At 37.0% G+C, this 26985-nt stretch overlaps 2 protein-coding genes across 4 annotated transcripts in view; one reads left to right on the top strand and one right to left on the bottom strand.

The window, feature by feature from the left end:
* LOC132106443 (protein lin-28 homolog B-like) overlaps positions 1–26985 on the top strand; it is a 265393-nt gene that overhangs the window by 87746 nt on the left and 150662 nt on the right. The gene's annotated exons all lie outside the window — the stretch shown is intronic.
* On the bottom strand, positions 11087–25183 carry tfap2b (transcription factor AP-2 beta). 3 transcript variants are annotated; one of them, XM_059512115.1, is made up of 8 exons: positions 25103–25183; positions 24541–24604; positions 21778–22233; positions 20460–20517; positions 18666–18885; positions 18236–18354; positions 17631–17772; positions 11087–13054 (listed from the first exon to the last, which is right to left on the bottom strand). In XM_059512115.1, the coding sequence occupies exons 2-8, from the start codon at positions 24586–24588 to the stop codon at positions 12757–12759; spliced, it is 1341 nt and encodes a 446-aa protein (XP_059368098.1). In that variant the 5' UTR covers positions 24589–24604; positions 25103–25183; the 3' UTR covers positions 11087–12756. The 3 variants fall into 3 exon arrangements, with proteins under 3 accessions (XP_059368098.1, XP_059368097.1, XP_059368099.1); XM_059512114.1 differs by lacking the exon at positions 25103–25183 and having other exon boundaries at positions 24541–24742; XM_059512116.1 differs by lacking the exons at positions 24541–24604; positions 25103–25183 and adding an exon at positions 22759–23217.

The following is a 26985-nucleotide window of genomic DNA, read 5'->3' as shown; positions in this document are numbered from 1 at the left end:
AGATTGAATGCAAATAGGTGGATGCTTTCCATCGAGGGCAGAGTTCTCCAACCAAATCCAACTGAGTGACCGTTCCGAATTCACTTCTGCTCTGGCTGTGCTTTTTGCATCATACTATATATTTAACATGGAATATCCTGCGGAGGCAACCACTACATTAGAATTTATCCAGAGGTAAGCACTTATTTGTTGTTGATATATTTTTGACTAGGAATGGGAACAAATATTTGAGTACTCATTCTTTATCCACCTACCTGATTAGTAAAATAGATAACGACACATTTCATCCTCTCTTGGAATGAAAGTGGCTAACTTCTGTCAACCTCATCTACAAGCAAGGACATAGATTTTAGATTCTGTAATAAAAAAATTTTAAAAAACTATTTTAGAATCTATGCAATAGCTAGGTGAATCGATTTTTCTCTCCAGGCCCTAATATGTGTGTTTTAAGTAAGAGTTTTGGTTTATAGAGAAGTTGACATTGTATTACATGTTGTATTACACGTTGATTGGCTAAATCAAATGATCCAATCAAACTTTTATATATTGTCATCAACCCATCTGTCTTGCTTATAAACCTTTCCATTAATAATTAATTTCTTCCACTGCAGGGTAGAAGACTCCAGCCCAGGAAATTGACTAATTCAGGCCCATTTCTGAAGAAAAATACAGTTCTGGGAGAAAAACAACATTCAGGGACCAAATTCTACTGTTTGAAATCCTGCTGTTTTTAAATAATTTAATTTGCCTTTTATACATTCTAATTTTAACCGAACGTTTTAATACATTTGAACAGGATTGATTTGTATGTTCAGAAAAGTGTTGTTGTATACAAAACGAAATGAAATGTTAACAGAAAAATGTTTACCTTTTGAAGAATTTTTTTTGCTATGCTATAAGTGTGTAAAGTTATAAATAAATGGCATTTTTGTGGCAAAAACAGTCACTTCTTTTTACAGTACACAAAATTAATGCTGTAATCCTTATTACAGTAGTAAAATATATGAGGCGATGAAACACAGTACTGTGATTATTACTGTAAAAACAGTTTACAGTATTTTTAAAGTTACTGCAATTCCCCAGTAGGACTTTGACTAGAAATGTTTAAGCATGTGTGTTTTATGATGGCTGATTGTTGTAAATGCAGGATCATATCAATCACTGTCTGACATGAGAAACTGAGTTTATGTGCTTGAGAGACCGAGAGGAACTGAGAGAAAGAGAAAAATGAGGAAAGGATGGACTGAGAGAGAGAAAGACCGAGATATGCATGTAGGAGCAAGTAAGCTGCCCAAGGGAGCTTGACTGCAGCTGTCAATCAGAGTTCAGACAGAGACTGACAGAGAATGACCTGAATGTGCAAATCACATGCACACACACACATATAAAGAAAAGGGGAAAAAAAGACATCACCACACTCCAGAGACTCGCATTCTGATACACGCTAAGTCTGAATTGGATGAAAACTGTATTTTAAACTATAAACTGTCCAAGAATGCTTAAAGGTTCCCTCAACACTGATGTGATAATACTGCTCATCTCATATGATTGTCTTTTCATTGTTTTTAGGTTCCTAATTGAGACAAATGACAGAAATAACAAGCTCTGACGTAATAATGTTACATCAGAGTAAATTCTTGATTGTTCTCTTTGGATTTACTTTTTTTGTCTTTATGTTTTGGGCCCCACTCAGTATTTATTTTGTTATCATATTCCACTGATCTGACAAATAGGCAGATATTACTTAAACTATAACTCTATTACATGTTTCATGGATGATAATTGTTGCATTTTATTCATTTTGTATCAATCTTTTTTGTTACACCGAAAGATGAAAATCATATGGATTTGACAACGTGAAGGTGAGTAAATGAGATTTTGTACATTTTTTAGGTGCGCTGTCTCTTTAAATATGGTTTACACTCAATAGACTTTAAGCTTAATTTGTTGCATATGTTGACGACCACAAAAATGGCTTTAGACTTGTACCTCATTAATTTCTATAAAAAAAGAGCTTATGATTAACTTACAATGGAAGTCAATAGGGGCCATGTTTTGGAGAATTTAAAAGCAGACTTATAAAACATGATCTTATAAAAGCAGGTTTATTCATTCTTCTGTGAAAATATGTAAACAGTTGTAAAATTGAATATAACTTAATGTAGAAAAGGTTAGTAAACTTATTTTTTATTTTATTTAGATTAGATTATTTGGAAATATTTATTTAAGAGGTAAACAAGCTTAAGTCAAGACATGTATACTATATTAATAAAATTACATTTGTGCTTAAAAATATTGAAATAATAAAAATTGTTAAATATTTCATAAGATATAAAATTTTAAACATTTAGATTTTTTTTTAAACGAGTTAAAATAAAATACGTTTCTATATTAAAATGAATATGAACATCTACTGAGGGATTAACTAGCATCCCAGCATTGATTACACATCTTTGATCAGCTTCATTGAGTAGGAAGCTGAATTTGTTGGCAGTCAAATGTTTCAATTGGAAATCAAAATTCTGTTCATTTAGCAGACGGTTTCATCCAAGGTGACTTTAAAAAATTAACAGTACAAACTGATTTACACAATGATATAGCTCTGTTAACAACAGAAATTCTTTTTAATAGCTACAAATTGATTATGTGATGATTTTAAAGAGAAATTATTCTAAAAACCAAGTCTCATTGAAGAGGTAAAAAGACACAGCGCATCAACGAATTGCACGCGCAAGCTGTCAGATGCGAGAGCGGTGCCAGTGTTGTTTATGCTGGGTGGCACTCTGCTCTCTAGGGGTCCTTGTCACAGAGATTTTAGGCGTCCGCAGCAGTGCCTGCTCTGACAGTATGACTGGTGGGCAGACACCAGGGCAGATGGGCCTTTCACAAGATATCCTCATCACACAAACACTTACACACACACATACATGCTGTCCACACTGCTGAGCATCTTGTTCCATGAAGCAATGTCTCAACCAATCAGTGTTCAGGACCGCCGTCGCCAAAGATATACATCTGCTGGACATCAGCACTGCTGAGAACCAAACACACACACACATTACAGTACAATTACAGTTCTACTTCCTCATTAATCAATAAAAATCACAATTCCAGTGACAATCTTTTATTCACGTTAAATACATAATGAGAACTTTTGAAAGAAGTCTCTTCTGCTCAACAAGGCTGCATTTATTTGATTAAAAATACAGCAAAAAGTATTTTTCACCAATATTGTGAAATACTACATTTCAAAATAACAGTTTTATATTTGAATATATGTTAAAATGTAATTTATTCCTTTGGTGCAAAGTCTCATTATACTTCAGAAATCATTCTAATATGCTGATGTAATGCTCTAGAAACATTTCTGATTATTATCTATGTTGAAAACCATTGAGCTGATTCATTACTTGAAACTTTTATTTTATGATTTGTTGTGTAGAAGGTTCAAAAGAACAACTTATTTAAAATATTTTGTAACTTAAATGTCTTTGACACTTTTGGTCAATTAAATGCATCCTTGCTGAATAAAAGTTTGAAGTAATATATATACAGTACAGACCAAAAGTTTGGACACACCTTCTCATTCAAAGAGTTTTCTTTATTTCCAAGAATATGAAAATTGTAGATTCACACTGAAGGCATCAAAACTATGTATTAACAAATGTGGAATTATATATGGAATTATATACATAACAAAAAAGTGTGAAACAACTGAAAATATGTCATATTGTAGGTTCTTCAAAGTAGCCACCTTTTGCTTTGATTACTGCTTTGCACACTCTTGGCATTCTCTTGATGAGCTTCAAGAGGTAGTCACCTGAAATGGTCTTCCAACAGTCTTGAAGGAGTTCCCCGAGAGATGCTTAGCACTTGTTGGCCCTTTTGCCTTCTGTCTGCGGTCCAGCTCACCCCTAAACCATCTGGATTGGGTTCAGGTCCGGTGACTGTGGAGGCCAGGTCATCTGGCGCAGCACCCCATCACTCTCCTTCTTGGTCAAATAGACCTTGATGCCTTCAGTGTGACTCTACAATTTTCATAGTCATTAAAATAAAGAAAACTCTTTGAATGAGAAGGTGTGAAAAAAAATTGTATTGTCATTTGTATATGTATATATTTGTGAGACATTCTTGTACATATTCAACTCTTGAACCAAGACACACAAACAATTGTATCTTTTGGTCACTATAGTTTGTGTGTCAAATGGCCATTCTACCTGTACATGTGCATTCACACATAAAGCACATATTCAACCAGCCAGACTTCCAAACAGTGCCTTGGTTTGTGTGTGTGTTCGTCCATGTGTAAATAACAGTAGCCAAGGGCATGGATTTAGTCAGCATACAAGGTCACAGCAGCAAAGCCAAAAGTAAGAGAGAGAGAGAGGTTTGCTCCTCTCATCAGAGTTTATAATTGTAATTGTATGTTCAACAGACTGTTCCAGACAAACAATATAAAGCTCATCATAAGCACAAGGATAATATTTTGCTTATTCAAACAATGGCCTATATTATATTGTGAGGGTTTAACCCCCCCCACCCCACCCCGCCATCACCACCCACATAGGCCATTAAATCATGAGCAGAAAGTGTGTGTGTGTGGGGGGGGGGGGGGGGGGGGGCATTATAGAGAGAGATCACCAATGCATTAGCTAGTTAGACCTGGAGGCACTCACACACAATACAACACACACACAATGCACTCTATGTTTTAGAGGATGGAGAAAGTCCAGTGGTGCACTGTGGGAAATGAAGTGAAGAGAAATTAAGCAAACTCTGAAGCTGAAGTTCAAGTGAGACATGAAACAACGCTGGTGCATTTTCAGCACACAAATGTTTCCCTTTTGGTTTCAAGACTAAGAGAATAATTCAACTGACACTGTAAAAATTATCTTCATTTTACCAATAAAAGGCTGTAAAAGTCTTTCTGTAAAAAAGTTAGTAACAGTACAAGTAGTCAAGTCTTATAATTGACAGTGAAAAATGTACATTCCCAGAATTTCTTGTATGACACATTTGATGGAATTTTCATTAAAATTTCTAATCACATTATTTATTTATTTATTTATTTATTTATTTATTTTTTACATCTCATGTTGTTTATTGCATTTTTTTATTTAAAATCAATCTGGAAAACTTGTTGCTACTAGTTTTTTTTTTTTTTTTACATTAAATTGTTTTTTATTTTACACCATAAATTTCACAGAATTTCAGTCTACCAACAGTAAATTCAATAAACTTTTTCAGTAAATTCATAATGTTTCATTATTATGCTGTTTTGCTCTGAAGGAAAGCATAAAGTGACCAAAAAACTAAAAGGTGGGAAAACATGTATAAAAAAAGTAAATAGTTCTTACGACTTATGCACTATACTGTATTCCAAGACTTCTGGAGTCATATGATAGTTGTGCATGACAAGCAGACAGAAAAGTCATTATTCATTGATGATCTTTTAGTGTTTTGTCCTTTTGAATGCTTGACAGTCCCTGATGGCACATTTCTCGCTGTAATTTTGAATGGTATTTTGTTTGCTGTGTAATTTATGTGTTCAGTAATGCCTCAGTTTTTCTTCAGGGATTAAATAAAGTACCATTCTATCTGATCCTATATGCCTTCTTTGTATGGAAAAGAGCAGGAGTTGTTCCCAAACTAATCCTTTAAAATGTAATGCGGTAGATTGTTTCTGTGTATTTCTGAAGAATGGATTCTGCATTCATAACCTTGACCTGTTTTTCTCTCGTCTCAGTAGCAACACCAGCAACTGCTAACTCACAAACGTACACATAAGTACACACACAGACCTGATTTACTGATTCACTGAACATTAAGTCAATTCATCAGCACCCTTTATGGTCATTTAATTACTATTAAAGGTGTTAGAGTATTGCAGAAGTTCAGGATCTGTGTTTTTCTCTCAATTACTCTTTGTGTACAATATTTCAAAATAATTTAAAGGCCTGTATTGGAAATCCAATGCCAAGTGTTTCAGGATCCATAACTGCAAAAAATAAATGAAATAAAAATACACCTTAAAAGTTATGTATGGGGATCAATGGTTCCATGAAGAATCTACAACCTTTCTATTACACAAAAAGTTCCTTATAGTGGAAAAAGTTCTTTAGATGATTAAAATGTTCTTCACACTCAGAGAAAAAAAAGGTTATTTTAAGAACTGTTCTTTGAGGAACCAAAAATGGTTCTATGGAATTCGCTGCAAAATCCCCCTTTTTGGAACCTTTATTTTTAAAAGTAGAATTTTAAAATTTTAGAATTTTGGTTAGGGGAATGAAAAATCCAAGATCCAGGACCCAAATGTCCCAGAAATGGTTATGCACTGGCCTACTTTCTGCTGACCACTAAAGGACACCCCAGGCCCAAAAAAGAAAATGGTCATGTCATGGAGAGAGACACATATAATTATAAAATAATAAAATATAGGGCTTAATCGCCATGGGTTCCAATCAAACGGGCTATATTGCCGTGGTTTTCACCAGAAGGGTTTAATTTACCGAAAAAACGAATGGTTAGGGTTTGGTCAGATGTGGTGAGGGGCATATAACCCACGTCTATATGGACGTAGGGAGACGCACGACGTCACAGCGGACGGAGAAAAAATTATTATGTGGCTCTTCAACATCACTCACAACCATGATGGTGGCCATTTTACCAACTCGACGCCTGTATGGGCGAAGAGAAAACTTTCCAAAGCTCTGCTACGATGGCAGCTGTACTCGTTTTTACAGTGTTGTGTCATTCAGGCATACTCTCGCGACGCGTTTCGAACTTTCCCAAGGTTCTCATCAGGCGAATTGGAATGACAACGGTCTCTGTTCCCCCCGGACTTTATAGTGGTAGAAGGCGGGGTGCCCCTCCCACTGCCAAACACCTTTCAGCACTGTATGGTGCTTCATAAATCGTTTTTTCACTATCAATAAATTTGTTTTTTAATTTTAAAATTTAACAATCATATATAAAATCTCACAGACACCACACACAATCCAATTCAGACGAAGGGTAATCCAAAAGCTCAGAGGCGGTGGCACTGGCTCAGTTAGGGGAATGAAAAATCCAAGATCCAGGACCCAAAGGTCCCAGAAATGGTTATGCACTGGCCTACTTTCTGCTGACCACTAAAGGACACCCCAGGCCCAAAAAAGAAAATGGTCATGTCATGGAGAGAGACACATATAATTATAAAATAATAAAATATAGGGCTTAATCGCCATGGGTTCCAATCAAACGGGCTTTATTGCCGTGGTTTTCACCAGAAGGGTTTAATTTACCGAAAAAACGAATGGTTAGGGTTTGGTCAGATGTGGTGAGGGGCATATAACCCACGTCTATATGGACGTTAGAGTTAGGGTTAGGGTTAGGGTTAATTTTTTTCCTAATAAATCCACTAAGTTATGACAATAAAGAGAGGAACATTTGTTGACTGTGTGTGGATTTTTCAGTTGAGGATGACAAGTGAAAGAAAGAGTCAGAGCAAGTTCGAGGTGAAAAAGATTGTACGCTTGCTTTTGTGTGTGTGTGTGTGTGTGTGTGTCTAAGAGGAAACATCAAAGCCAAACATAATCAATCATTTACTCACATAAACCCAATGAGCCAAAACCACAAACACACATCAAATAAAACCAGTCCTGCCTTGGTAGGCATTATACCGTGTGTGTATTTATGAGTGTTTGCTACCGGGAGAGGAGCTGAAATCTTGTACATTTATAGCCTGTTCTCTCTTTCTGCTTAAAGATAAACTTCAATGCAAAACAAAGAAAAGCAAAGGCAAGTAACCCTTGAAGAATCTAAAATCAAATACATTACCTGGAGTGATCACCTCGGTAATTACATGTTCTGTTTGAAACTCTCAGTGTGGAAGGAAGAGCTCCAGTTCAGAGTTGAGGTAAAAGCAGCGGTGAATGAGGAGGTCACGGCAGGTGTTTTGATTCAGTGAAGCATTAAACAGAACTGAAGTTATGCATACATAGACTGTGCACTACCACCAGTAATGACAGCATGCTCAGTTAATGAAAGATGGCAATGATTAACCATTCACTACTGTAAGAGTCCTGCATTTACATTTAATCATTTAGTAGATGCTGTTATCCAAAGTGACTTACAAATGAGGAAACTCACAAGCAATTTATCATACAGGAGCCACTGCAATAGTTTCAAAAGTAAATTAGATCAGTGCAAAATCTAGAGCAGAAAAATGCTGGCAAGCAGAAAAAAAATAATAATTCTGTTTTATTGTTATGGATATTATTAAGTGCTTGCAAATATGTCTTAACCATTTCTAAGGGTCATTATTTACTAGCTAACTCTTTGACATTTTGTAAATAATTTTATAAATACTTAATTTGTTTAGTTAAGTTTATTTTATATTTATGAACATTTAAATTTGAATAAATGACTATAACATTGTATTTTGGTTATTTGAATAAGCACTAACATATGATCACAATAACAAATATTGATCTGAACAAATTTAGTCCTTTTTTCGCTTATTTTCTGTAATTTTGACACTTTAAGTATTTAATGTAACGTCCAGGTCATAGAAAAGGAGTTGGAAAGTGAATAGTAACTGAAACCAGTTTAGAGATTTCCAGTTTAAGCCTATATTTCTAGCTCGTTTGTGTCGCAATAGACACTAGAGAGAAAATGTTAGCAAAAAGAAAGATGACATTGTTGTGTTCTATTATTTAAAGTGCTGTAAAATTACGTTTTGATCACTAAGACCAGAATTCAACCAAACTCTCTCTCGTTAAATAACCACGTTCTCCAAATCAACTGAAGCAAACGGAGAACGCAAAATGATTGACAGACAGAGCGCGTTTATGATTGGCTACAAAAAACGAGGGCCTGGCCAAGTTTTTGTCGGTTACAGAGCATAGCAATATCAAACAGGTAGGTGTGATATACTTACACTTATGTCTGTGCTATCTGTCAGGTAGCTGTGGCGTGTGTTTGGTATTCCAAAATAATCGTTTACACAACCTTTAAACTGTCTGACGAGACACTTCTGCATCTGATGTCCTTTCGTCCACTGCGGACGCGTGTCATTGCCGTAGTAATCGCATAGGCCTATTTCCGTTTGTTTATCAGCGTGTTGTTTTGTCTTTTCCAAATAGTGACTGAAGTGAGGGGGTTATATTAAAATCGCCTCGATTTTTCCACTGGCTGTGTCACGCTCAACGGGCTTTGACAAGCTCGCGCGCTGCTTATTATTCATGACGATCTCGAGCTGTTTCGGGATGTTGAATAGCCTATAATAATAATACACAGAGAGAGAGGGGAAAAAAAACAGCTCAGGATCAAATAGGACAATTTTCCACGCCTGACACCAACCGCTGCCGAGCGGTCGGATCCAGCCAGCCGCTCCCGCGATAATGAGCGGGATTTGTTAAACAGTAAATTAATGAATAATGAAATATCCAGGTTGATCAGTTAGGCTCGCGCTGCCCGCGGTCACCCAGCCTCTAGCGAGAATTACGCGCGCCTGGCGCGTGTCTGGATAAACCATTTTTACAGTCCATTGCGTGACAGCGAGCAGAGGGGACCTGCGCTCAGACAGAGCTCTTCTCCGTCCTCTCATCCCCCCCCAACAAAATAAGATGGAAAAGAGACTTTCCAAAACAAGGGTTTAAACCTTTAGTCTTAGTATACGACTGTTCCACCTCAAACCGACTCAGCTGAATTGTATATTTTAGTCTAGGCTATAGGTCTTGTCCTTGTTTTAAAGCCTTTGTGTTTTACTTCTACTCCTCCCTCTTTTGATCACAAATTGAGGGAATAAAATGTATTTTTAATGACCGATAATTAAACTTTTAGCTACATAGGCCTATGTCATAGGTACTCCCAACAAATAAGGGCTGTTTGGTTTCACTTTTAGATAAAAGAACTCAAAGTGGTCAGTTTGATAGAATCGGAGAGTTGGGGCTAATTAGCAGTAGGCCTAGGCCTAGGGCTTTGGTTGGTGCACATTTTATTTTATGCTTAAAAACTACTTATTTTAGATCTTTATGATTTAAAAAAACTATAAAAAAAAAACTGTCAATAATTATCGAGTAGGCCTATAAAAGTAGCGATATTATTGGTTTGGTCTTATGGGTTTTTGTTGTATCGTTTTTTCTTCTTTTAGAGGTAATGAGAACCGAGTTCGAGTGAAGGATGAAAGATCTCGGCTTGTGTTGTTTCAGGTCCCTTGGGTGAGAGCGAGGCTAGTCTTTTTTTCTGCTGAAGAGAAATCTCTGAATCTCGTAGAGATCCACGTCGCTCGCGGACATGCGGGTGCTGCACCTGGGTCACAATACTTCACGCATGACGAGTCACGCGACGGAACCCGCAGGCCACGCGCTCCTCCGCATTAAATACACCAGCGCGAGCTGATGCGCGCGGGGAGTCGCGAGGGTCTGACCTGGGGCCGGGATATGAGTTCACTTTACTGCCGCGACCGCCAACACACGCCTTCAAGGGATTGTTTTCGATCAATTTTGGCATTTTTGCTTGCCTTGAAACCAGACAGGAAGATGCGGAATCATAATTCTCATTTCCGTTTTTCATTTCTAAGTTTTGTTGATTTCCGTTCTGCTGATTGCATTGAAAGTCAGTGTGATAATGAAAACACTAAGAGATGTTTATACAGGCTAATAATAATTATAATTAATAATAATTGTTAACATCTGGGTTAACAATAGCAAAATAAATAGCCTTTTTTATAAAGAATTTTGTTTATATTTAGGGTAAAAACATGTATTTTGGAGTTTATGATTACATTTATTTTCTTCAGTCAGTAATTATTATTGATTATTCGAAAACTAATAATATTAGGCTACTATTGTCTTTTTTCCTGAAGTAAAATAGGCTATCTTTAGCAATTCCAATGTTGATGTCTGAAATCTGTTGACTTCTTGCCTGTCTAAAAAGTTTTAATGCAAATGTAATAATTACATGGACTAATGATATATGATTACGTAAAAAAAAATATTTATCTGATAATTAATTTTAGATATTCGGAATTTAGGCACTTTATTCAGAACAGCTTTTTGAAATGTTTCGTGCGTAGACCACGTTAATATGACACGGCAACAACTACAATAAAACACACGATTTATTCTTATTTCGAGGTAAATGAAAATCACCAGACAAGAACCAACTTCGAGCCTTCACCACATAACACCGTATCTATGAAACAAAAAATACAGGATGCTATCTAAAACAAGCGTTCACCCACACACAAGACAGTCACAGATAGACGACCCAGTCTATTCCTATGTACAAACGCCCATTAAATTAAGCATAAATAAATATATACAACCATAAATAAAAGAAGCTTCCTCACACAGTTAACCAAATATTAACTTTGACTGACAGGCTATAATCCTGCTTGCGGAACTGAGAAAGTGCGCACTCAGGAGCGCGCAAAGGCTGCGCGTGGCCTTGTTCCAGCACGCGCGGTCACCTCAGTTCTATGCATCTTATAAGAAAGCGCACAAACCCGGTACCCTTTTTATGTCTTTTTTTTTTCTAGGTCAAAGCAAGCTTCCTTTCAGCTGATGTAGGGTTGTAAAATACATACTTAATAAAAAATAAAAAACGATATTTAGGCCATAAAGTGTGTTTCTTTGTTGATTTAGCTCTGTGTAAATGTTAGCATATTAAAAAAAAAAATACATAACAGATTATTATCAGTGAAATAGTTGAATCTGTCGGTCAGCTAAGATGATTGCCATGTCAAAAGTATAACTCAACTGAAAATGTCCTCACATTTTCACAACCAAATGGCCAAGACAGCACAAGCAATAGCAGTTTCAGATACAAAGAAATACAACCAAAAATACAAACCCCCCCTGTTCATTAGTAGACAAGCTCTTCTGAATATCGCCAAAGGTGTTTTAAAGAATATATTAAATCTCAGTGCTTTAAATCTTGGCTTCTAATTTTTATATGAATAATTGGACTGAAAACTTATTTTCTAATGAATTGCTGTTTATGTAAAGAATATGTGTATTTTATGAGCTGTCAAATGGTGAATCTTTGTCATAAATCATACAGGATGTAACATCTGTGATGGACTGTAATGTAAATAGCATGATGCTTGTTGCAGCACAAATAGTTGAACATATAGGCTATAGCCTCTTTTTGGCAAACACTCAATTTCATTGTACCGCATTATTACTAAATGCAATAAAATCTCTTTCAAATCTATGCAGAGCCAATTTTTTACTTGACAACCACTTTTATGGACAGAAGATGATTGTTTTACTGTAGGTGTAGTTCGCAAAAGTTGCGTGGAATGTACTTAACATTGCAGAACTGTGCACCTATATTTTAATAAGTATAATTAAATATAGTAGTTAAAAATGTGTCCACTAGTATCCCAAGCAAACCTGTCCTCCTGTGCGCTGGCCATTACACTGATGAACACTCAAATATTAGGTATTAGATTCATGAGCATGTGTAAATGACAGCCTGCATCTAAGATCATGTAAAATATCATATTTTGATACACAAAAACACTCACAAACACTCCTTGAATATTTTCACACTCGCGCACGAATGAGATGAAGATGGTGAACTTGTCACAGCAGACTCGTGTCCTCCAGTCTCTTTTATCGTATCGCTCCTTTCATTTTCCCGTGATCTGTTGTCCACTCGCCACCTTCAACCCAGAATGTAAAACGCAATGTCATAAAACTAGAGTTTATAGAATCTCTGAACATCTCCAATGACTCGACTTCCTTGATATCGTATTTCCACAGTTCATTTCCTGTGTTTTTCCTCTTTCTCTCCAGCTCCTTTGGAGCCGTCTGCAGGTGTGTGTCGGTTGGGGGTGGGGTTGTTCAGGAACATCTTGTCGAGGCCTTTAAGGGCTTCAGTCAGGTAATTCTGCAAAGCCGTGAGGGCGGCGCAGATGGCTGGAGAACCAAAACCGTGTGTGATGAAGCTGAAGTGTGACAGGCAGCTCTGGATTCCTGGCTCCAGGATGGGCGTAGGCCGAGAGTTTCCTAATGGAGTGCGATCTTGAGCCAACAGGTCCATGAACTCTTTACACAATTGCCTGAGAACAGAAGAGAGACAGAGATGAAACCCAGAATTTTCCAACATCAATCCAAAAAATTACACAATTGTTCTTTACTGGGATTGATGCTTACACAAAGAAATGTTTTAATCCATGGAACCATTCCACTGCACAAAATGCTCTACACACTAAGAAAAGTAAAGAATTGTTCACCAAAAAGCACTTTGGGGAACCAAAATGGTTGATATTTTGTTAGTTTCCATGATCACAAATTAATCCACAATTTCTAATTAATAACAACAAATTTGCCAGAAGTGTCAGCAACAGTTAACAATGAGGGGTTTATTGGAGAGTAGCCAACAGATATTAAAGCAAATGTATGTACGTTTTTGTTTTAACATTTTTAAAATCATTCTGATGGTACTGCGACTTTTAATGGGGTGAATGGCTTCTTTTTTCCCCAAACATTTATTCTAGTAGCAGGCAAGTTTTGTTGAGCAGCTGCCAAATTCTGTGAAAGGCCCAGATTGCTTTACGGCAGCAACAAATACACTGCATACACTGTAAAAAAAATATAGCCATTTTAACAGTAAAAGACTGTAAAAAATGCTACAGTAAAAACCTGTTAATTGGTTATCAGTAACTTTACATACTATAAACGGTGAATAACTGATTACATGAAAATTGTACATTTTAATGTAATTTTACAGTAAAATACTGTTAAAATTACAGTTTTTGGAGGTAAATAATTTACAGTGAAAAACTGTAAACTGTTTTTTCTTATCGTTTGTGTACATTACGGTTTTATCTTACATCTAATTAAATTAATGTTACCGCATTATTTCAGTATAATGTGTGTTACTATAATGATGTTTAGTGTTTGTATGAATGACACTGTGCACCTTCTCTCTCTCGCTCTCTCTCTATATATATATTAGTATTTCCCTTCTCCGCTTGTGGAAGAGCTGTTTGTGATGAGCTCTGTTTTTGGTGGTTATCAGTATTACATTGGTTTAAAACAGATATTAGTACTTCAATATGCTGGTTTATTAACATTACATTAGTTAATTAAATACATTTTTTTTATTTTTTGAATTGAAGTCTGTAAAACCTAAAATGTTGCTAGCATATTTTTAACAGTGAAGTTCTAGCAACCACAGCTGCCGGTACCGTAAATGTTACATATTTGTTTTTATTTTATTTTTTTACAGTGTACAGCTATGCACTGTAATTATGACATATGGCTCGGAAGTCACAAAAATAAAACAACATATAGTTGCTTTAAGTCCCTGTGAACCGGAAGTTGGTGCCGACTTTATTTTAGTGTAGTGACATATTTCCAACTGTAATCTAATATTGAATAGAGGGCGTGGCTTTATTTTTGCACTCCTCCCATCATCTTTCACTCACAGTACTCTAATGGTTCGAGGGGTGTGGTTAAGGATTTTCTGCCCAAGCCATGGCCCAAACAGTCAAACTGACATCATCAGAGAAGAAAGGGCATTCCAGAGCAGAAGCAAATGATCAGATTTAGATTAAAGATTACCAAGACAAACTATTTTTTTTTTCAGTGGATTAACTTTTTCACGGATTAATTGTTTACACTAAGACTAGCAATATGTGCTAAAAAATAAATATAGTGCATTTTTATTTCATGCGGACTTTATATAAATTAGAGGTTAACCAGCAGACAGAGTATGTCAATATAACGTCGGGATTGACATCAAATTAACATTGACATAAGACGTTGACTTGACATTGAATTTTGGTCACCCAATGTTGCGGCCGAGATTTAACCAAATATAAATGCCTTATGATTTTGTGTGCCTGCTGGGTAATTTAAAGTTAAATGTATATTCCTGACACTCAAGAACAAAAATGACTTTTGTCTCACAATTTATAGTGATAGAAAAGTTAATGCTCCTTTCAACAATGTAATTTTGAGCTAAATTTAGTCTATGCGATCTGATGAAATTGTTTGTACTATATACAAACAATTATATATACAGGTATATAAATTTATATTTATATACACATACACTTATTTATCTAACACACATACTTAGTGTACACTTTGCATTTTTGCACATAATATACCTGTACATACATAACTGCTTAATGTAATTTCCCTGCCATACAATTGTCAATTTGTATACTGTCATTTCTTACCAACTTATTTGTTTGTTTTTTATTCTTTTATGTGTTTTTTGTTCTGTTGCTGTCATTCTGTTGCACTGCGGAGCTTCTGTCACGAAAACAAATTCCTTGTATGTGTAAACATACTTGGCAATTAAAACTCATTCTGATTCTGATACTGTTCATTTTTTCTGTGTGTATTGTGCACATTTTATTTGTTTATTGCTGCTGGTGAGTGTTTGCACAAGGTGATTGGAGGAACTATATTTTATTACTTTTTCTGTTGGAAAACATCTTAACATGCCAATAAATGCACAACATTCTGCTAATGGGACAGTGTGGGGTCTAGACACGCTCTTTTTACAGCAAGACTAGTCCGGTGGGTTTTAGGATCAATCCCACTAACTGTGTCCCATCCAATTCCTTTACCATCTACACAACTGTGATCCAATCAGAGAATGTCATGACATTTTTTCATGGCACATCAAGCATGACAAATTCTTCATTCACATTTATCAGAACATATATCAGACGGGACGTGCTTGATCTTCTGTATCAGTTAAAGAAACGCGACCTACTTGCTCATGGATTACAGCATACATTTTTCAAGAAATGAATTTAAGTCATAAGTTGAATTAAACAATCAAGTGGAAAAGACATCAACCACGATTCCATTAAAAAAACCTTTCTTCCTCCAAAAGAAGCTGAAAAGAACTGTCATCTTACTGCCATGGATATTCCCACTTATTTCTGTATATATAAATCTACATATTCTTTTAACTGAGTGTGAAATATTGATTATAAAGGAGAACTCATACATAATATCAAAGCCACTACATAGCAACTCTGAAAACCCTCATCCATAAAATACAAACACTGTGACTTCAGCATTTGGACATTCATGATGAAATTGATAAAATGAAAAAAGTATTAAATAAAAACTTTGGATATGTTAGGCTCACAGAGATCAAACAGTAAAACAATTACAAAATCCCTGGTTCATATCAGACCCATGTTTGTCGATCTAAGTATCTCACATAATGGTGATGTGATTTCTTGATGCTCATAATTATTTTGAGTAATAGTAAACAGGTGCTCTGACAGGTTTAAGATTGCAATAGTGGTGTCCGTGAGAATTATGGGTAAAAGGCATCCGCCAATCACACTGTGAGCAAAAGGTCTCCAAAAATATCTTTTAAAAAGGTTGACATCTTCTTTAAATGACACTCTCCAGTGTTCACTGTCCATAAATATGAAGAAAAGAGAAAACTTGAAATCCTCAGAGCAAAGCCTGCATATTTCTGTTTCTGAGAGGAAACCCCATCAATTAGAATAAAGCCATCAGTTTAACTTTCAGTCTACTGGGAGAGTGTCTTTATCTGTCATTACTGGGGAATATTCTGTTCTCAGCATATTTCACTTCCCGAAAGAGGCAGTGCTCTCAATATTCAAGCTTTTCTTGCTTTGGGGAATCATACGGACAAATAAAGGCAGATATTTTAGCCATGTGCCTAGATGGCCTGATACTAATGTCCTCCCAACATTTGACCTCCCTGATTTTTCTGAAACTGCCTACTTGTGTATACAGTTAACATCCAATAACAATATGATCACCAATGTAATTCAAATAGCCTAATTATGATGTCTGAATCTTGTAAGGTTAATTTAAAAGCATTTAAGTTGATCAAATAAATTTTGGCCTAATTTATACAGTATTAAATTCTTAACTTTTTAAGAGCATGCATCCAAAACTACTTGTGCCATGTTCATAATAACAATGCTTTGAGGTGCAATGTAATATCAAATAAGAATTTGAGCAAACGATCACACTTCTATCTTTAAAAGGTCATTTGTGACAAACAGTTCAAATGCCTCCAACTGGCAGCGTTGCAGAGCCCTGCTGTGGCATCTGCAGTTGTCTGGACTTGTCAGATTTTGACCCACATTCGCCTTCGAGTCTCAGCACCACAAACAGTCTTGTTGTCCAGTCGGGAGAGCGCAGCGCGCCTCTGTCTCATTCCAGAGCGACAGAACGCGAGTGCCCGAGGCGCGTGCAGGGGCGGGGGCGCGGGCTGACTGACGGGACTTTGACAGACAGACTGTGAAAGGAGAGGCGAGGGAGCAGGGAGGAGGGATGACCTTAGGCAAAACTTCAAGGGGAAAGCTGGCACTTTAAGACTTGAAACATTTCACTTAAATATAATGAGTTTCTAGCTCGGTGCCAGGCTGAGATGGATAAGAGACGCGTGTTTCTGCTGGACCTGAACTGCCTCATTAGAAACCAGCTAAACGTGTCAAAGCGCACCAGGCACTAAGCGGACAGCTATCAAAACGAGAATCCGTGATGGATTCAACATTCACTTCGAAATGTGACTACACATTTGTTCAGATGAGGGCGGTTATACAAGCTTCCAAAGAAAGCAACGAATGCATAAATCACAGTTAAACAACACACTGTGACACGTTATAGTATACGTACTTTGTGGCGAGCAGCATGTTCTTTCGCGAGTGCAGTTCGTTTGGATCTGTGTGCTGTCGGTTCAGATATTCAGACACGGCCTTTGTGGGAAATTCCGTTTCACAAATGTAGCCAAAGTCGCGAGCCAAATGAACAGCTTCTCCTGGAAATGAAAAATAAACACAATATGGTGAAATGGAATTACTGCACATCATCGCTTAAAATATTTTATAGCCTACTAAATTACAGCTGTAGCACTGGGGGGAGAAACAGAGTAGGCTATTAAGCCAATGAAAGATCGCGGTGCAGAAACAATCAGACAGTCACAACAATAATTAAATGAAATTTGCTGTACTGGTTAAAATCTCGTTTTACTGCTTCTGCATCTGTTAACTATTTGCACCGCCTAAGGAAAATAAATCAGATTAGAGAAACTCCCAAGGCAATCAAATGTAATCTAGCCTAACAAACTTAAACTAAGTGCGTTAAAAAAATCAGGCATGTTTTCCATTAATGGCCATTGTTTTCTTCATTTGAAGGGCCTAAATTCTTAAACACGGTGAGAAAAAAACTAAAAACAAAACAACAATCTAAATGGGAAATAAGAATCAGATGTCCTGCTTTACCTTCTACTAGAGACGTCAGTAAAGTTACATTCGCTGCTTTGCGTCTCCCCGCGGGCAAATTCAAGCCGATCTTCTCCAGCTTTTCCCTCAGTGATCTCCCGCCATTTTTCGACTTCGCTCTGAGGATAGCGAAGGCATAATTAGAGACGTGTTTTTTTGACGGATTGACAGTAAAGAAGCACAATGACAATTAAATTTTTTAGGCAGGACACGTTTAGGCAGGAGTAATTGAAAAATCTCTCAAAAACAACAACAAAAAATACATTTGTTCAGCGTCCAACGTTGGTTATTCAACGTCTCGTCAGTAACTGCAGATGTGGTCATCGTAACCCAGATGTTTGGAGTTCAAATTAAATATAAGATTTGTCTTTAATCCATTGACCTCTGCTAAGACAAACGTGGATTCTGGCTGATTTATCGATGCTCTCACCTCCGTAGAACCCCGCCAAGCAGAGAGGCGTTGAGGCACTCTGGCGGAGAGAGGCGCCGCTGGACCTCGCCAACCGTCACTTTATATTTGGATGTGGAGCTAAGAAGCGAAAGGCGGCCGGGAACCGAGCAGAAGACCTCGTTGACGTTCACGGTGATCCCGCCGATTAGACCGTCTTTGTTCATCATCAGAGAAGCGACGCTCTTGTGTGGAACTGGAACTGTGCAAGAGAAACAGACAGAAAACTGAGCTACGTCGTTTAATAGAGACCTAGACTCACATTTAGCCTACTGGAATATGAACACTGCTTTTCAAAATAACTCTAAAGCGAGAGGTGTTATCATTTTAAAATAATGTATAAGAATAGTTACAGACAGCCCAGGCTTGTGGGAATATTATGCAATGTGAAATCTTGGCACATAAAAGCGCCGTGAGCTCGAGCCCTCGGGTGACCCGGGTCACCCCGCACGCGCCCGGAGCTGCCAGCGCGTGCTCCCGCTTTCTAATTCCACATAGAATAGAAAGAAATTCAGAATTGTCCATTAATACAAACATTACGGAAAGCATGCAGTATTTTTATATAAAATGATATAAGCTGTTTTATCTAAACATGTTACCAACTTTATATAGCCTAGCCTATAACAACCACGGCGTTAAAAAAAATTAAGGCCTATGCATGTTTGTGCTGTAATGTTTTGCAGTTTCCAACGTGATTAAAATGCTAGCAATAGCTGCACTTAGAAATGTTGCCAGGCACTGAGATTTAGTCCTTTTTAGTCCGTTTATTCAATTCAGTTAGGCTACACTTGTTCAATTCAGTTCCACAGTGACATTTGCACACTATTTACTATACGGTCATTTATTATATTATCGATTGGCAATGGACATGTGCTAATAACATTAACCACCTATTTTTCAAATCACCCCCTCCCCTCCACACACAAACTCACAAGCTGACCGTCAAACGACGTCTACTAACTTGAGCGCTAATGGGGTAACGAGCGCGCGAGCCCGCGGAGATCTCTACAGGGGATAATAGAGAAAACGAGCTCTAAACGAGCTCACGAGATCCGGGCTCAGAAAACCATCCATCACAGCGGCCACTTAAAGGCCGTCTCTTCTGGGAGGCCAGTGTTCCCGTTAACTAAATTACCGGCAAACGTCCCTCATCACGGACAAATATTAACTCGAGCCCAGGGAGTTTTGCTTAAGCTTTTACTGACTGCATGAAGGCATTATCTCGGAGTAAATATGTCAAAACCTCCGTGGAGAACAACAAAGTGGTGCTTAAACGTCGATCTTAAACAGTCATGTTCCCAAAGAAACTAGATAGGAATGTATAAATCTGGAATTTGCGCTACTGTTTTAATGAATAAAGAACAAGAGACAGCTGATAATACCTTAAGTCTATAATAGACGTTATAAATTGGTCGATTATTAGCTATAACGACACTAAAGTCTTTGTAGTAAAAAAAAGTTCGATTATAGCGGTGACGATATGATTCTTAAAATATTCAATGGCTTCCAATTCCACTTGCTTTGGCTGGGCGTCCAAGGCTAAGAAAATAGGAGGGTGACATTATTTAAATACCAGATGTGGTTCAGCGCATGCGTGAAAAGGTGTGTCAAGGTGTATTCACCTGAAATTACTTTTTGCCCTAAATACAGTAGGCTAATTCCTTCTATCAGCATTTTTTTTTCAAAACCCAGTGATCGTTGAAAAATATGAAATTATCAAATAATTAAATAGGCCTACAACAATGGCATAATTCTTCCAGCTATTTTCTAATTTACCTTTTTTAATGACAGACTGATCCAGGATGTTCATCCCGTTGTTTGCGTCCTCCATAGCCTAAAAAGGCAGCATAATGAGAAAACATTTAACTTTTGAACAAACGCAACAGCAATTATAAAAATTCTGATAACTTCAGAACAAAGACTCAATCAATAAACTCCAAAAATTCCAGTCCAGCATGATTTTATTTTTATTTCTTTTTAAATAATGAACATTAGCAATTAAAAATGTTAAAAATGTTTTTTTAATTAAGTGTAGGACTAAAACCATTGTTTTCACTATCGAGTCGTCCAAAAATATAATTTTTCATGTAAGTTTTATGAATGAATTTTATTGTCTAGGAAGGAAACGTTAACTAATCTGCAATGAATTATATATATATATATATATATATATATATATATATATATATATATATATATATATATATATATATATATATATATATATATATATATAGCCTATACATACCAAAAATGTTTTTTATTTAAAAATTAAAATAAACCCAATGTCAGTTAGGCTACCTTTTATAATCATTTTAGAAAGGCGACAATCATTGTCCAGTCAGCTGAACGGATAAACATGTCAATTGACGAAAATTGGATATGATGTGTGCAGAGAAATATTAATACAAAAAATCAGAAGGTTAACAGATTTAAGGTAGGTGAAGTTTTCATTTTTACCCATTGCAACAATAATTTTAAGTTAGTTTTCCTCAACAGAGGCCTAACGTTATTGCTTTTAAATAGTATTTATAACGTACAAATATACTTTCAAAAACCAAAATGTTATTTCAACCACAAAAAAATATTGTTTCTGATAACAAACAAGCCTTATAATATATAGCCAGCTCTACTACTGTTAGCCTACTAAATACTAAAAACTAAAGATAGTTTGGATTCCGTTAATTGATAAATATACCATATACATTTGATAAAAATGTTTGTAACTAGTTTCAGAAAATGTCAAAAGGTCAGAAAACACACTGAAAATACACAGAATTATGTCACAGAGAGCTACTGCAATTATTTAGAATACAAGATAAAAATATTCCAAATTAAATCGTTAAACGTTAGTTCACTATTCACTAAAAACGCTGGGTTGTTTTATCCCAATGTTGGGTTCATTTTTTACATTAAAATTCCAACCCAAAAGTTGGGTTAGTCCATATCTGACCCAAAGTTGTGTTGAAACAAACCAGCATTTGTTAAAAAAATAGACACTCTACAGATTTTGCCTACTACACTTCTTTGTGGAAATTCTATCCCGACAAAAGAGGTTATTGTCCAAGCCAAAAAAACTAAAATCATAACCAACCTGCACATCTTCCATGCCGTGTGCCAGGCCATGAAGGGACAGACCATCTCCCATCCCCGCCTCGAGCCCGTGATGCGTGGAGTGGAGCAGCACGTCCGGTCGGCGCATGGTGGAGTAGTCCCGCCGGGGGTCCAGACCCGAGAGCTGCGGTAAAGAGGCTCGAGGCTGCGGCAGTAAAGCTCCGCTCTCCGAGCCCATGTCCTGCCTCTGGCGGGAGCCCCACGGGTGCTGCTGGGACTGGTGAAGAGCGTTCAGAGAGTACGGGTCACTGACGTGTGAGTACGGGTCCTGACTCTGGTGATACGGCAGCGGCTGGTACGGCGGCGGAAAGTACGGCGGTTGGAAGTCCGAGGAAGGTGTGTGAGAGAGCGGCGGAGCGCTGGAGTACGGACCCTGAGAGACCGACCCCAGCTGGGACAGTCTGGAACTGTGGCTCGGTACCCCATCATGGCGGTCCTTCAAACGAGAAAAGCATATTTATACGATTACAAACAAACCACTTGTTTTAATGTTCTATTTTTTTTAAAACAAATAAACTTTTGGGATGTTTTGAATGGCTACTGGAACGAATCCAACGACACCCAAAGAATATTAAATAGAAGCTTAGGCTAGTATCCTATATCGGCGCCCCCGGTGATCCGAGAAAGTACAAAAACTTTCAAAATATTTGCATTTCGGACTGACTCATGTGTAGTAACTTAACAAAACAATTCTAAAACCAGGCATAAACGCAGGTTTTAAATTACTACCCTAACAAAAATGAACCATGGTTTTATCACAAAGCCAATAGTTTAACCATAGTATTTGTAGTAAAACTGTACGTCCCCCCCAAAAAACTATGGTTCTGCTATACCAAACTTTAACTACAATGAAACCATGGTTAACTTTCGTATAAGCTCGCATCATAATAAGCAAAACACGCATGCCACATTTTTACCACGCAGCTACAAGAAAGTATTTTTCTTGGTGTTTCAGACTCACCGTGGATGAATACGTGTGGACTAACATCTGGACGAAAAAACGCGAGCTCGTTTAAAGCAGAAGGACACGCGACAACGCGACACACGCTCGCCTGAAGAAAAACGCGTTTCCTTCTCAACTCTTCATGACCGCATGGAGCAAAAGCTTGATTTTTTTCTTTCAGCTCAGATGGCTTCTCCTACACAGCCCTGTTCCTCCAGGTCTCGGTTCTGTTCTTCCCGATCCGGCGCTCTGATCCAGAGTGCGGTGCTCCGTCCGTGCGCCTCGCTACACCTCCTCAGAATAATTGTTATTCATGACTCCTCTAATATTGCGGGAATACTTAAAGCAGTGGGGAGCAGCGGAGCGTGAAGGCGCTGCTGCTGTAAGTGACGTTCATTCAGGAGGAGGAAACACTCATGCTCTGTTTTATTCCCCTCTCTGTTTGTGGTCCGGCATGCACGGGTCCGGACCTCTTTCTTTTGCTATTGTTGTCTTTTATGTTATTGTTGTGTGTGCACAGTCCATTTATCTCCAGCCAGAACAAACGAATCACAGGAATCAGCTGCTTTGAGCAGGCAGATGGACAGAGGCCTCATTCACAAGCACATATACTCACATACTTTAATATGTATTATAACCACTACATCATACTCACCTTATTCACCATATAGGATAGGCTACTAGATCCTACTTAATTATGGCTACATTATAAAAATAAGCTCTACTTCTACAGCCTATATCTGATATAAAAGCGTTATTTGGAGCTATGCCCTTCCTATTCCAAACTCACCATAGTTTCACATGCATAGGCTACGTGTGTTTATCGAGGCCCATGAACAAAAACATAAACTTTACGATAACAATATAACACTAATATGATAAAACACTCATCGCGGTATAAACCTTCCCTAATAAATGTCTGAAAAAAGATTACGTTTTAAAACAAGATAATCATAATCAATTTATTATTTTATTTTTTTTACTTTTATTTCTGCACCGGGTGACAGTTTAAAGTCCTCCACTAATGGTGCCGCATTAAACAGCTCGTATAATGGTCGATTTCACGGACTGGGGTCGAAGTGTTTAATTACACGCGTGACGGTGACTGTGAGAGAAAAGCCATGTGTGACTCTCTGGGTCGGCATCCCGCGAGGCTTTTCCAAAAACCACCATGAGTCTCTCCCACGAGCTCGAGCTCATTCAGGGGAATCCACGGGACTCCCACCCGTGACACTGCGTCCTCTCCTTCAGAAGACGCGATTCTTTTATTAATAAATCGATGGCAGGCTCTCAAGAAAATAATGCAAGTATTTCAATGCATATAAACATTGACATTTTCTTTTTTATGCTAACTCTTTAAGACTTTTTTTTTTTAAATATCCTCTTACATAAATACAAACAATATTAAAGCGTAATTTTTTTTCTTTTTTGACAAACCAATTACTGATTTTTTTTTCAAATTCCAGAATTTGTAAAGTTATAATATTAAAAACTCTCATGTAAACAAATGAAAAATAGCTACTTTTAAAGGAAATAAAGTAACCTGCTAAAATCACTACATTGTTGATACAAAAATAACAAGCAACTGAGTAAAAATGAATTAGTATGACAAACTTTTTCTAAATCGAACGTTCATCATTTGCATTTTCCCCTTATTTATATAATCAGAATAAACCTCCTATCAACAAGAGAAAAAACATATTAGAAAAAAAACACGACCAAATGCAACGTAATTTTTTTGTCGTTATATAAATCAAACAGTGAAAAAACAGATGCAGATGCAGTTTGTCTTCTCATTACCTCATATATATCTTCATACTTGACATTTTCCACCAGTTTCCACAGCATGTTCGCGCGCTGATCCCTGTATAACGAGTGCATTCATGTGAAGAGTGAAGATCTCAACTCTCTCTCTCTCTCTCTCTACCCCCCTCTCTCTCTCTCTCACTCACTCACTGAAAACGTAAAGCTCGTAGAAACATTCCCGATTCCCCTTCACGGTGTTTTTCGGCGTTGATAAAGTGAATGTCTAATGTTAAGTGTGTTGACTTTGAGCTGCATGTAAAGCTGCTGCAGGGAATTCGCTGAGACTCCAGCTCCATCATCAACTGAAGATGAAGTGAACGACTAACAAACGCGCTCTGCCATTTCACACGACTGAGTCAACGTGTGAGCAAGGAATTAAAGGAAATAGAATAAAAAAACACATAAAGTAAAATAATCAATAGCTCTGTTATATAATTTCAAAAGCCTATCTTGCAATGTCAGTAAATAATCGGAGAAGGCGTTGATAGGTGCAACTTTTAATTCACGAGAGGGGTTTGTTTGCTACAAATCTGTCATTGCTGTAAGCAAACATTACCTCAAAGACCCTTGCAAAAAAGCAAGGTCAGATTGTCCAGCGCTGCCTCTTATACCATCTACAGCTGCAGTGATGAGAGGCAGTCCAGTGCGCCCCCTGCTGGTCAGTCAAACATATACTTAAACAGTAAAAAGAGAACAAAAAGCTCGTTTCAGGTTGACTGGAAACAGAATAACAAAACGTTTCAGCTTGTTTTGAGACTAGATCAAACAGCAGGCTACTTAACTTCATGTTGCCATGATACTCACAGTTTCTGGCATCCTCAAGATGCGCGGTGATCTGTCCAGCTCCTGCAGAGTTTAGTCCCAGCCCTGCTCTAACACACCTGTCTGTAACTGACCCTTCTCTAAGCCCCGCCCCCTGGGTACTACTGCTGTCTCTGAGAACCGGTGAAGAAAGTTCCATAGAAACAAACTGAGTTCGAATTAAACGTGATCTGGCGGTAAAATGGAACGTGATTTATTCTTCCGCTATTGGAATGAATTGTGACGTCGCTAAACATTTTTAATCTCCCGTTTTCTTAAAGGAATTATTAACTACAAAAAAATCAGAACTGAAGCAATCACTTCTCACAGTTAAATAAAATAAAATAAAAATGAATTCAATGATCACAGTGAACAAAACTGTTGTTAAGGCGGTAGTGAACTTAGTTTTATCAGCACTGCAGTGACCTGAATCAAAATGAAAACAGACAAACATGAATTTACCTTAAAGCAAATTAAGGATTTGTTTTTTTTTTTACTTATTTTGGAGATGTATTTGGGATTGAGACCTGACACACAGTTTAAAACGCAAGTTTATCGATATTTTAGCTACACAACATGCTTTTAAAACTGTGCAAAAACACACAAATCCTCCAAAGACTGACATTAGGCAACAGAAAAAGCTTAACTAAAAATGGTGGACAAAAAGCCCCTTGCAAAAAAATACAATTAAATAAATAAATGGAAACAATAAACTAAAACATGGTTGATGTTAAATTATAAGCAGGGGATAGTTATTACAGTTTTTACTCCAGCAAATATATATTTCTTGAGGTAGGTTTATTTCATTATCAGTTTGAAAAGGAAAAATAGACTAAAGTAGATATTTTGTGACAACATGCCCCAGTAGCAGACACGTATAGTAGGAAAAGGTGTCACAAAGGGAGCCTGCCATTAGAACAGCCTACTGTCTGCAACATGTAAACAATAAAACTATTATGAAAGCTAACAAACTATCTATCTGTCTGTCTGTCTGTCTGTCTATCTATCTATCTATCTATCTATCTATCTATCTATCTATCTATCTATCTATCTATCTATCTATCTATCTATCTATCTATCTATCTATCTATCTCTATAGTAATTGTCATTAATAAATCAAATAAAATGTAAATATAAAACAAAAACATAAAATTAAGGCAGAATAATTATAAAAACAATTAAATGTTTAATCATTTTAATTATTTTATCCAATTTAATGTAATTAATTTCAGTGCTAGAATTATTAGTTAAGTAATAAATTCAACACAAGCACTTACAATTTAACTTATAATCTCACATCTAAAAACTGGAGACTATTATATTTAAATAGATACTAACATACAAGTTGTTGGAGTATGACAGACAGGTGCAGCAGTGATCCAGTGTTTCTGTTCATGTAGAGCGGTAACAAGAGGTCACTAGGTCACTAGAAATACACAGTTTTCCAGTTTTGTTACTGAAATATGATGTGCATTGTCAACATTTTGCTACATGTCCTAATATTTTCCAGAATGATTTAAATCTACTAAATGTGTTCTGTTGGACATTTTTGTTTGAGACTAACTGAGCTCACTGATCTTGACCCAGTTTCGTGTCAGTCTCTCAGATCTGTTTTATTGGCCATTAAGATGCTGCCTG

This window comes from Carassius carassius, chromosome 27 (genome assembly GCF_963082965.1).
Source record: "Carassius carassius chromosome 27, fCarCar2.1, whole genome shotgun sequence".
NCBI lineage: Eukaryota > Metazoa > Chordata > Actinopteri > Cypriniformes > Cyprinidae > Carassius > Carassius carassius.
Note: the sequence above shows the minus strand (reverse complement) of the source record. Positions and strands in the feature narration are given on the sequence as shown.